The following is a 13144-nucleotide window of genomic DNA, read 5'->3' as shown; positions in this document are numbered from 1 at the left end:
TGAAATGTCTGCAGTTCGATAAGCAATTTAAGTTGAGGGAAGGTGGTTTTCTCAGTGGGCTGCATTCTTGATTAAGATCATCTCTAAGATACGATTGAGTTAGACAGGGTTTCTGTAATGGTTGTGGCTCTCCTATCTGATGCGCAGTTGTTGTTTATTTGGTTGGCTGGAAAGTTATACTGTGATTTCCTGTGGAATTTGGTGACTTGAGCCCAGCTGATGTGTTATTGATGTCAAATGGAACAGCTAATCTGGGTGTTGACTTGTTCATTATTTATGCAATTGCTGTAGATGAGTTAGAGAATTTTGTCAGTAACTATTTCACATCTGCAGAAATTTTGAACCAAGCCTATATAAGAAGTATTATATAACTATATGAGCTATTGTCTACATTGATATTGTGCTATCGGTACAATATGGAATTTGCTCATTTATCAACCAACAGGCCTGTCAAGAGAAAACCCTTGTATTCAGCTTTTATCAATTTAATTTTCACAATGTGGTAATTTAGTGGTCTTTTTGTAATGTACATGAAGAGAAGTATGAAAGTATGTGGAGCGTACCTTGTCCATCTGGTTGCAAAAAGTAAGTTGAATGCCTTGTCTCCGCAATGATGAATGAGCTGAAGTTTCCACCACCTAAGTATTAAAGACTGAAGCTATTGGCTGTCCCTCAGCTCCAAGCACACGTGGTTGAACCAGACTTGGAAACTTTGGCCTATTGACCCTAAGTTGGATTTGAACTATAAATTTGCAGTATTGCCCGATTTCTATTTCAATATCTAAATCTACTCAACAAATATGTTCTGCTCTTCACTGTAGCTAATTTGGTAATTATAATTTTAAGTTCTGGCTGTATCTACACTTTACACTAAATTTTGCTTATAATTCTGCTACCCATGTTCCAACTCATCTTCTTTGTCCACTTCCTGTTCGAAAAGAAACAGCACCCGCTGTCCCGATGAAGTGTCTCGCCCTAAAACGTCATCTCTTTATTCCTCTCCATAGATGCTGCCTGACCTGCTGAGCTCCTCAGCATTTTGTGTTACCACCTTTTCACTACCAGTGTGAGACTGTGGTAGCGTTTTTAACCTATTTGAAGTCCTCCAAATCCCTTTCTCAGTGCTCTTTCTGACCCTTCCAAGTCAACTAGTTCTGCTCTTCATGGCTACTATTGATTGGTCTCTGAAGTAATGTTTGTTAAAATGTTCAGTGTATTTTCTTGTTGCTTTTGCTATTGATGTGTCTCTGTGCATGTGCAGCAAAGGAAAGGCCCTCCTGTGCCCCCTCCACCAAAGGTCACACCATCCAAGGACATCAAGCAAGAAAATATCCTCAATCTGTTTGATGACAATTTCATCCCAGAGATAAGTGTGACTACACCTTCACAGGTTAGCTGCATCCACATGTACCCACTTCTGTTGTGATCCTTATCTTAATACTGTTTGCCTTGTTGACCTTTCCGTCTAACCTTTGTGTATAGCTGCACAGAGCATGCCTCGTTAAGTGAACTGTTTGTGTTAGTTACTTAGCAATTAGTGTTTTGTTTCAATTAAACTTGGGCTGCCACTTTGTCGTTATCTTAAATTATGGATTTAGTTGAAAGATTTCTATCAACTAAATGGAGTTGGATCAGAGAGCCTAGTGGTGTTCCTGTTCTTCCCAGGAAAGTATAACCTAGCTGTCAACAGACCTGGCAATGAATACAAAACTGAAAGGGTTCTAGGAGTTTGGGTATGAACACTCTTGTGTATTGTATTTATATATTGGACACAATGATGCAGTGGCAGCCCTGAGAATTGCAGCATGCTTGTCTTGTTTTTGCTTGTATGAGTTACTTATGGAAATCTACCAGAGGTGACAAAATCAAATTAATAACCGTGTGTTTACTTGCTCAGGAGCCATGGCAAGCAAAGTATTGCAAATGTCCAAAGGTTATTTTTTAGGCAGCCTTTCCCTTGACTGCTAACAGTTAATCCAGTAACAGCATAAATTCAGCATGTTGAGATTTCAGCAACTGAATGGATCAGCGAAAGATGGACGCAGAGACTCTATAGGATCAATTTGAATATTTCATTGATCATCTTTGGTAGTTTTGCTTGGTTTGGGTTTGAATGAAGTGTTTTGCTATAATGTGCCTGTAGTTGCTCTGGGTTAAAATTTTGCAATTCTATCTATTTTAAGATTTGGGACTTTATTTTACAGCACCAAAACAGGCCCTTCACCCATCATGTCCACATCAACCAAGCACCAATCTATTTTAATCCATTTATCATCACTTGTACCTTGGTCACTCAAATGCTTGTCTAGATCAGTCATTCTTAATTTTTTTTCTGCTTGTGGCCCACTTGTCACTCCCTCTCTCCACCCCCCCCCACACCCACTTTCTGTTAGTTGCTAAAGTGTTTTGGTCAACTGCACTAATTATTCCAATATCCAGTCAATTAATAGGCATCCATTAGTCTCGTGAGACCATGGATTTGCGCCTTGGAAGGTTTCCAGGGCGCAGGCCTGGGCAAGGTTGTATGGAAGACCAGCAGTTGCCCATGCTGCAAGTCTCCCCTCTCCACGCCACTGATGTTGTTCAAGGGAAGGGCATTAGGACCCATACAGCTTGGCACTGGTGTCGTCGCAGAGCAATGTGTGGTTAAGTGCCTTGCTCAAGGACACAACATGCTGCCTCAGCCAAGGCTCGAACTAGCAACCTTTAGATCACACGAACGCCTTAACCACTTGGCCACGCACCAATCCAGTCAATATTTGTATCTTAGCAGGTCGTGTCACAATTTGTAGGTATTTTAACCCACGCAGTACGTTGGAAGGCAAACAGAACTCGCCTCCTGCTGCGTACTTACTGATTGGTCTTGCTGTAGTTTGAGATTTGGGGGTAGATGTAGGGTGGGGCTCCGTGGACGGTGATTTGTGCATTGTCAAATGGGAGCAGAGATAACAATTGTCATGCCAAGAGACACACCGCATGTGCACACACACGTTTTTGCTGCCTCATTTGCATCATCTAGCATATTTTTATTTCAAATCAAATTGTTTAATATCAGAGAATGTATATAGTGTACAACCTGAAATTATTACTCTTCACAGACATCCACATAACAAAAAACTTCATAGAATGAATAATTTAAAAACATCAGAGCCCTGAAGACCCCCAGCACACAAGCAACAGCAGAGCATCAATCCTCCTGCTCTCCCCACTTACGTCAGCAGAAGCTCTGACCACCCCCCACAATGTGAACTATAGCAAAAGCCCTTAAAGAGACTTCAGCCTAGAGTCAGTCCATAACCCAGCACTCAGACAGGCCCCCTCTCCATTGAGGGAATGAGCGGTCGCTCCTGTAACAATGAGAGCAGAGACCAACAACTCTCTGTTCTAATGTTGGTCTTCTGCATCACACCTCCAAGCCTCCTCTCCCCACCCTATCCCCCACCACAGGCTCTCACTCTCCATAAAAGAGGGAAAGAGGTCTCCTTCTGACAACACACACAGTCTGCTGTCTCAATGTTTCAATCTCCCGCGATGCTTTGAAATTGAGGAATCAGGTTCTCTATGGAACCACTGCCTGAAGGTACAAGCCTAGAGAAAGTGAAATGCCAGGCCGATCAACTTGTCCAAAAACTCACCGCTTGTGAAGAACCGTACCTTGAACTATGGGTCACTGACTCCAACAGAACCTCAACTTTATATATTTTAATAATATTTCATTAAAACAGTAAATTTGTGATGGCTTGTTCAGAAACTCCTGTTGGCCCCCAGTTTTTTTTCTTGTGGACCCTATGAAATCTATGGAATTAGGAAGTGAAGAGAATGGGCCACATTGAAATCACTGGTCTGGATGGTGGTTGAGTCTCTACTTCCACACCCTCAGATTCCAACTCTCAATTCAAGATCTCTTCATCTTTTGCCCCTTATTTTGAAATCCCTCCCCCACCCTGTTTTCTACACCTATCTATCTAATCCATACTAATGTATGCCTTTATCAGATCTCCCCTCAGCCTCAAAGGAAATTCGGCTCAACCTTTCTCATCTGTCCCGTAAGGTGAAACATTCCATCCCAAGCAGTCTGGTGAATCTTCCTGATCCCCCTCTGTCGCTATTACATCCTTCCTATAGATTTTCTGCAGAACTGCGCACTGACCTAATGTAATGAAGTTGTAAAATAACACCCTTCTATACTGATCCCCTGGCTAATGAAGGAAAAATCTCGATGCCTTCACCTGGCCTATTGGTGGTGATTAGGCTTGAACACAAAGGTTCCTCTCGCACAACAATTCCCTGGAGAATGTTGAGAAACAGTGTTAATGTTGAAGGAATTGGATGTACTCTGATCAAAATGATTTGAAAGGTGTCATAAGAGACTACTGCATATGGTTACAACACAAACCAGCTTGAATGAGAGTAGTTGAGTGATTCCTTTGATTAAGCTTGCTGATCATGCTGCTACCATTGAGATTTTCTATTCAATTTGTCTGTAATTATCTTTTACTGGGCACATTTTCCTTCATTTTGTTTTGACTGTTCAGTCTGTTCACTAAATGTACTGTTTGAATCACACTCTGTTCCTTTTCCCCATCCCCTAGTCATTTTGGCTGACTGGCAATATGAAATTAAGAAATTTTGGTTACATTACAGTACAATAACCAATAGGTGATATTACAAAGGTGTATAGGCATTGCGACCTTTGGCCATAGAGTTTGAAGTTCCCATGGTATTCAGACATTCGCAGGTATTTTTGGGGGTGTTGTTAAGGTACTAATTGTGATTATTAGCGACACTGTGAATTGTGTGGAGAAGTTCCTGCAGTCACCAGCGCTTCTAATAATAAGCTGTTGTTTCATGAGTTGTATTTTGTCTGGGGGAAAAATTAGGGTGTAGGAAGGAAGAGCTGTTGGATATGTTGGATCTTGATCCTTTTGTGATCCAGAGGTTCTTCAGCAGTTGAGAATGAGGCATAAAATGGCTGTAAGCAAGAGGAGCAAAGAAGCATGGCAAGAGAAATGAAGAGGACTTAAAAAGTAACTATGGTCTTCTCGTACTAGACCAGAGGTAACAAATTCTGTTCATCAGTTGGCTGATGCAGGCAATATCATACCTGCCACTGAAACCAAGAAGCTTCCGGAAAGAGGTATATGCACTGCAATTACTGGAAATTTTACTGAACAATCACATGTATATAGGTGATAATATAAAATACAAGCAAGCATCGAAAAGGTAAACTACAAGAAAAATAAGAATTCTACACTCCAATCCAACGGATAACTGAAGTTCTTCGGGTGAATTGAGGCTACATCAATTAATCTTTTTTTCTGGAGCAAGAAATTTATTCTGGGCATTTTTTTTAGTGTTTTTTGCAATAAGTAATTTAGTATTGACTAATTGCTAATTTACAAGTAGCTGTTTTTCAACCTTTGCCCCATTTGAATAAATAGGATGCTAATGGAATGACAAGCAGCCTGTCTTACATCAGTTACTGCCCTATACTGTACCCCTTTCGAGGAGGATTTTGTGTACGTATCCAGTCAGTTGAGTGGAATATATTCGAGTCAATAATCATTGAGCACCCTTTGACTTGTTTACTTTTTCTTTGTTTTAAATCATCCCAATTGGAGATTTTAGTTGCACAATGGATCAACTGTCCTTAAAACAAAGACAAGTTAGTAATACCCTTATACCTGCACATTTAAATTCATACTGCTGCCTGCATTTTATTATTTTGGGTCCCTGAGTTACACCAAGAAAACCCACTCATCGCTAGTATGTCTAGCATACAATATTATGGGCATTCAGCTACAGGAAATTTGCCCTTGCAGAATTCCCAGATCACTATCCAAAAATTTGAGACTGAATAAAATTTGATCACAAACTTTTAGGGGGCAGGATATAAATACAATTTTTAAACTGATTTGTGTTGCATGCACAGATGATGGGGTTTCACATTATAGAAAATCACATTTATGGATCATTTTCTAGGAAAGCACACCCCTTCTGTAACATGGTTGATGCCTCTGGAAAGATGACTTCTTTAAATTCAGTATTGAGATGATAAAATTGACAGTAGGGTTATAGCCAATGTTCCCTCTAATTTTGAGTAGTCAGTGTGCGCAAAAATCTTATGATGTGCAGATTTTTTTCCTGTGACAAAAGTATGTGTGCACACATGGGACAGTTTATGTAGGTTTACAAAATATTTTACATAAAACTGCACAGAATAACAACAAAATAACATACATATTTAAGTCACACACACAAAAAATTGCTGGTGAACACAGCAGGCCAGGCAGCATCTCTGGGAAGAGGTCCAGTTGACGTTTCGGGCCGAGACCCTTCGTCAGGACTAACTGAAAGAAGAGATAGTAAGAGATTTGAAAGTGGGAGGGGGGAGGGGAAGATCCGAAATGATAGAAGACAGGAGGGGGAGAGATGGAGCCAAGAGCCAGAAAGTTGATTGGCAAAAGGGATTCGAGGCTGGAGAAGGGTGAGGATCATGGGACGGGAGGCCTAGGGAGAAAGAAAAGGGTGAGGGGAGCCCAGAGGATGGGCAAGGAGTTATGGTGAGAGGGACAGAGGGAGGAAAAAGAGAGGGGAAAAAAGGGGGAAAGAAAAATATCAATAATAATGATAATAATAAATAAATAAGGGATGGGGTAGAAAGGGGAGGAGGGGCATTAACGGAAGTTAGAGAAGTCAATGTTCATGCCATCAGGTTGGAGATACTTAATTTTTATCATATTTAAGTCACTTAGTTATTTTTTCTCTCTCCTGTCATTTATCCATTCTTTGTAAACTCTATCTTGACTAATAGAACTTCCATCCCACTGATAGCTTTTGATTCTCATTAACATATCCAAATGACATTCACCTAAACAGTTTCTCAGCTTGTTTTTGAGTTGATTCATTAGGCTAAAACCTCGCTTACAGTCCGCACTAGACGCAAGAAAGTTTCCCCAATGTCGATCAACCGTGCAAGGTTGCAAAACTGTTCATTTTGAAGTACAAATGCCACCATTTGAGCAAAGTTTGAAATTGGTTTGGATTTAATTTTTTCTTGCACGGAAAATTTGCAATCATTAACTGTCTAACTATAACAATATTTTCAGCTAGAAAGTCATGATATTTTAGACATAAGGCATTAACTTGTTCATTGCCAAGTGTGAAGTCACAATCTGCAATTGCGGAGAAATCAAAAGCTGACCATTCTTGTACCTCAACTTTGATTTCCTCTGGGTTTGATCGTTTTCGCTCTTGCTCATCTGCACTCAACCGTAACATGCGTAGCACTCCTGTAAAGAGTAATGACGGGTTCTTTTGCCTGAGCTTTTGTACACTGTCCAAATGCAATTTACTTGCCAAATGACGCTTCAAAAAGTCAAGTTTCTAAATATCATCCCACTTCTTTCCACTGGCAAGTTCTCCAGCAACTTTCGCATCACAACAATACAAACCGGTAACTCCAGTTTCCGAATCATACATAAATATTTCTCGTAGCTGAACGTTCATGACCTCTGGAACTTTCGGTGTAACAGTGTCTACTATTTTGTTAAGCCATTCAACTTTAAACAAATTTGCAAACACGAGGAATTCTGGAAAGTCAAGCAACACACATCAAAGTTGCTGGTGAACGCAGCAGGCCAGGCAGCATCTCTAGGAAGAGGTATAGTCGACGTTTCGGGCCGAGACCCTTCAGCCTGAAACGTCGACTGTACCTCTTCTTGGAGATGCTGCCTGGCCTGCTGCGTTCACCAGCAGCTTTGATGTGTGTTGCTTAAACAAATTTGCAGTTCTTTTGCGCTTCACGCCCTTCACTTCTTTTGAATTTGACATAGTGAATCAATATTTTTTCCAGTAATAACTTAGTAAGCTATCTACAGGATTTGAAACAGATCTTTGTAAACTTTACGATATGAACACTGTCCGCCAAACATAGCTGCTGCCGTGATGCCGCTGTACAAACCGGAACAGAAAAGGTGAGGTGGCGTAAATTAATGACGTGCATTGTGGTATTTGAAAAACCGACTAACTAGTTAACAGAAAGAGCTAACTAAAAGATTATTTTCAATAAGTATAATGATTAACTACTACACTATTTTAGGTAACTAACCTTTTGCGTGCACATTAATTTCGCTCGTGTGCTAGTTGAAAAACGTGTGTGCACACGCACACAGCTTAGAGGGAACAGTGGTTATAGCTGCATACGGTTATAATCAAAAACCACTGAAGCTTTTTTTAAATTACTGCTCATTCAAGCCCTATCCATGATGCTACAACTTCAGTCATCTCTCCCACTGCTTGTCCTGGAGATCTCAGAGAATCAAATGGCTCAGAATCAGGTTTCATATCACCGGCTTATGTTGTGAAATCTGTTGTGGAGCAGCAATATATTGCAATGCATCACTGTAATTTACAGTACCTAGATATTGCGTTACATGGTGCAAAAAGAGGAAAAGAATATTGTTCATGGGTTCAATGTCCGTTCAGAAATCTGATGGCAAAGAATATGAAGCTATTTGTGAATCGCTTCAGTTGCAGAGGGTGGTGCAAGGTATCATGTCAGTACCTTGGTAGCCAAAGGTGGTAGTTAATTCTCCTGTTTATTTGCAGGATTCTTTCTCTTCCTTTTTGTAGATTTAAAGAAAATTGAATCAGAATAGTGTTTATATTGTATATGTTTACTAAGTTTCTTTTGAACTTCAAGCGCACGGAAGTCAAGGCAAAACTATTAATTTAAATTCAGTCTGAATTCTTGAAAGTTTGCTCATTTTCCTCTGGTATAAATCCTGTTATCTCACTTGCTGCTGTTCTCTGTGCTTTTCCTTATTCTCAGCTTTGTTATTGTGCTTCAATGTATTGCGACTGGTGTGGCAAATGAGTAAACTGTCTCTTGTTCTTTCCTCCCTTGTTACATCCCCCACCTCCACCTCCACTCCCCACCTAGTTTGAGGCTCCTGGGCCTCTGCAGGATGAAGGAAGCCTTTTGGACTTTGACCCTTTGAAGCCAGAAAGTAATACAGTAGCGAGAGCAGCATCTCCAGTCTCACAGGTTTGTTTAGCTCAGCCTTCCCGTTCGGGGTTAATGACCAAGTGGCTCAAGGCATTTCTGTTGGTCTTGTGTAAGAATTACTGGTTGGCTGCGCCAGGCTGTTGTACTCTTGGGAAGAAGTGGTGGGGTATTGATCACTTTGTCGTTTTGATTTCCTTGTACAGTCTGATGCGAGGTAGACAAAGATTTGGAATCAGGATGTATGTCATGAAATTTGTTGCTCTGCGGTTAATCTGTAGATCAGAATTGTAGACTGAGACACTGTAATGGCCAGCAGTGATCATCATTTTTCTGTGTGCACCTATTGCCAACAAATTTTGCTGGAAATTTTCACAAGGGTTCTGGTGAAATGGCAAATGAAAGGCTATCTATGAGTTAGAGCTTCTAGAGAGATGATATTTACTAAACAGAATAGATAATCAAATTCATTCTCATTGAGATAGTTTAGTACTTGCCTTTATTGTAAGATCCTTTGTCATCTTTTTGACTTGAAGTGTTAGTCACCAACCAGCTCTTTTTGGTTACTGCCTTAACTGGCACTTCCACTGAAATTTAGTCAATGATCTGATTATGATTAAGGATGGCCTTTCTCCTGAACAGTTGTCTGGAGTTGTTAGTCTTGCATGCAGTTATCTCCATACTGCTGACCAGGTTATTCATTAACCTGATAGTACAGTATATGCAGATGCATTGTATGACTTTAAACAATAAAATAGGTTTCATTTGCTTCCAAATATGGTCTTCATATGATAAAGGAATCTCAATGGAAAGAGGCCATTCATTGTGCCAATTCTCTCCTACCTCATGCACAGCTCTAACTGAAGTGGCTGAAGTGTAAGCTGCCAGTGTCTTTCCTGCAGCTAAAAGGAGATCTGTGCATGATAGCCATTTCTGCTTGGAACTCATTGTGATACTTGATCCCCATTTATCATTCCATTCAGAACCTTGCTGACTGAATCATGGGTTGGAGGACAGTTCTTAATCTTGGTTCTTGATGGCAGCACAGATGTGGGGGCTTGAGGCCTGTGCATGGATCCTGGTCCATGCTCTTGAGCTTTTTTTTTACCCAGTTTGAGAATCAGATTTCCTTGTGCATCTGCTTTTGTAGTTTCACCTAATTCAAGAGACTGTAGATACTGGAATCTGGAACAACTCAATATTTCCTCCAGCCTTGCCTACCACATTTGATGGTCTCGATGCAACTTCTACATTGAAGAGATCAAACACAGACTGTTTTGCAAAACACCATGCTCAGTCCACAATGTCAATCCTGAGTCCCCATTCCTACATTGATCTGTCCGTCCTTGACCTTCTCTACTACTGGGATGAAGCTCAATGCAAACTGGAAGAGCATCACATTTGTAATTCACTTGGGCAGTCCACAGTCCAGTGCTAGGATATTAGGTTTTGCACTTTTAGCTGAACCTCCCTTTTCCCCAACTTCATCCCTCTCTGTAACCCTCTTCCTTCGAATCCTCTGGTCCTGCCATTGTTCCCTTGCCGGCCTGTTTCCATCCCCCTTCACCACCAAAAATATCTTGTTCCAACTGTTAGTCATCTCTCCCTTTTTAATGATTTCCATTCTCTATGAGCCATGGCAATGCTTTGTATTCCTGCTTGTCTCCTTCCAGCAGATGCTTGTTATAATCACACTCCCCTCTTCCACCTTGCTCCACCTGATTTTCTTTGTCCCAGCTATCATTCACTTGGCAGTCATGCGACTCCACCCCACTCACCTCTCTACCTGACTCCACCTGCCTCTTGTCATGTGACTCCACCCCACTCACCTTTACCTGACACTACCTGCCTCTTGTCATGCGACTCCACCCCACTCACCTCTCTATCTGACGCTACCTGCCTCTTGTCATGCGACTGCACCCCACTCACCTCTACCTGACACTACCTTCCTCTTGTCATGTGACTCCATCCCACTCACCTCTCTACCTGACACTACCTGCCTCTTGTCATGCACCCTTTCTCAGCCTTTCCACTAACTGCCTCAACTGTTTCTTACCACTGCCCTTCTCTGCTGGTCATTGCCATCTAATCCTGATGCATGATTCTGACCCCAAACATCGACTATTCCTTTCCTCCCATTGACCCTGCTCAACCCACAGACATTCGAGAGCAGGTTGTTTCACCTGAGCTATTCATCATTGGGAATGAAAACCTGCCATGTTTTTTGTTAAATCTGATCTCCTCCATTGATCAAAGTTCTGATTTTCCAGAATTTCCTTTCCCTGCGGAAGGGAAATGCAATGTTAGCATTCATTTTGATAAAACTAGAATATAAAAGCAAGGATGTAAAGATGAGAATTATAAGGCATTGGTCAGACCACATTTGGCATATTAAGAGCAAATTGGGGTCCCATATCTAAGAATTAATGTACTGGCATGGGAGATGGTCCAGAGGAGGTTTGAGAATGACTCTGGAAATGAAAGGTTTAATGTATGTGGAGTGTTTGATGGCTCTGGGCCTGTATTGCTGGAGTTTAGAAGAGTAAGGGGGAGCTCATTAAAACTTATTGAATATTGAAAGGACTAGATGGACAGGATGTTTCCAGTACTAGAAGAGTTTAGAACCAGAGATACAACTACAATCCTTTTAGAACAGATGAGGAGGAATTCTTGAGCCAGAGGGTGGTGAATTTATGGAATTCATTGCCACAGATGTCTGTGGAGGCCAAGTCATTGGGTATATTTAAAGTGACGGTTGATAGGTTCTTGATTAGTAAGGGTGTCAAAGGTTATGGGGAGAGGGCAGGAAAATGAGAGGGATAGTAAGTCAGTCATGATGGAATGGTGGAGCAGACTTGATACATTGAATAGCATAATTCTGCTCCTATGTTTTACGGCCTTGATGGACTGGCATTTTCGTGGTAGTAATTGCAAGCTATCGTATGCCGCAGAAGAATGTTCGGGAATATAGCCTGAAGTATAGGCAAGCATTTTGCTGCTGCAGGTTTCCCTCATAGCCTTGCACAACTTTTAGCAGTTGGATCAATAAATACATTTGTAAGGGAACAAAGATAAGTGAATGTTTGATTTGTTAGCAGTAGAAAAAAAATTGCTGGAAACCATTTTGCCACCTATACACAGCACTAGTTTCATGAACTTTGTCATTAGAAGTATTCCAGTAAGGTGAAAAAGTTATTTGTGTAAAGTGTAACTAACTTCATTTTTTATTCAACATGCTAGACTTTACCTTGGGATTTGTGGGAGGTAAGCAATATGAATTAACTCTTAAAACACACCAGCATGCTCAAAGCTTTTACAGTTTGCTTGATGCTGACACCTTTTTTTGCATACAGTTATATATCCACTGCTTTTGAGCAGCACCCTATTGCTTCAGCTTTGGAAGTTTAAATGTTGCCCTTGTCTGTTGTGCTCCTTCATGTAAAATTTCTCTCTCCCTCTTTTCCCAGCCAGGATCTTGAGTTTGTACACCACTGCTTTGCATTTAAGCCAAGTCTCACGTGCATTATTAGATGTCATCCATTTGTATGTCAGTGTTTATGTATTTGAAACTTTGATACTCATTTCATATCATATATGTTGTCTCTTGAGTATATGTTTTAGTTGAATTATGGACAGCTTTTTTTGCTTCAGTGTCAACAAGATTAACTAGCTACCTGAAGCTTCATGGCTCTACAATTTGGGGCTTGAGATGACCTCCTTGGGATTTGCTTTGGGATTCAAGACAGAGAATTAAGTCTCTGAATGGTGATATTTTGTTTTAAAATGCACATGGTTAATTCTTCAGTGATACCAGTGTTAATTCTGGGAATGACATTTGAAATTATTCCTTGGAGCTATTGACAACCTGGTACTAGAAAGCTGTGACTTCACTGCTACTGTTGCACAGCATCCAATGAAGCAGATCTCATTAGATACCTGCTTATTGGATGTACCCTGTTTGCAGGCTAATTGGATGTAGTTGCAGTCCTTTTGAAGCCGTCATTTAAGTGTTGACGGCATTCATTCAATTCTGCAACATACTTGTCAGTCACAAAACTATCTCGTATTTGTTGCAAACACTAGAGGAACTCAGCAGGTCAGGCAGCAGCTATGAAGAGCTGATGCTTTGGACTGAGA

General features: G+C 40.9%; 1 protein-coding gene across 8 annotated transcripts in view; it reads left to right on the top strand.

The window, feature by feature from the left end:
• The window catches only part of LOC140197936 (myc box-dependent-interacting protein 1-like), a 177398-nt gene that overhangs the window by 111327 nt on the left and 52927 nt on the right, over positions 1-13144 (top strand). For 3 of the 8 annotated variants that reach the window (XM_072258562.1, XM_072258558.1, XM_072258560.1), the window contains exons 11-13: positions 1262-1390; positions 8945-9049; positions 12248-12271. The exons of 1 other annotated variant lie outside the window; for it this stretch is intronic. In XM_072258562.1, the coding sequence (XP_072114663.1) occupies positions 1262-1390; positions 8945-9049; positions 12248-12271 (258 nt within the window). The remainder of the gene's footprint in view (positions 1-1261; positions 1391-8944; positions 9050-12247; positions 12272-13144) is intronic. 4 more of the 8 variants (XM_072258563.1, XM_072258559.1, XM_072258561.1 and 1 more) reach the window with 3 other exon arrangements.

This window comes from Mobula birostris, chromosome 5 (genome assembly GCF_030028105.1).
Source record: "Mobula birostris isolate sMobBir1 chromosome 5, sMobBir1.hap1, whole genome shotgun sequence".
NCBI classification, from domain to species: domain Eukaryota; kingdom Metazoa; phylum Chordata; class Chondrichthyes; order Myliobatiformes; family Myliobatidae; genus Mobula; species Mobula birostris.
The sequence above is the reverse complement of the archived record's forward strand: the minus strand, read 5'-3'. Positions and strand labels throughout refer to the sequence as shown.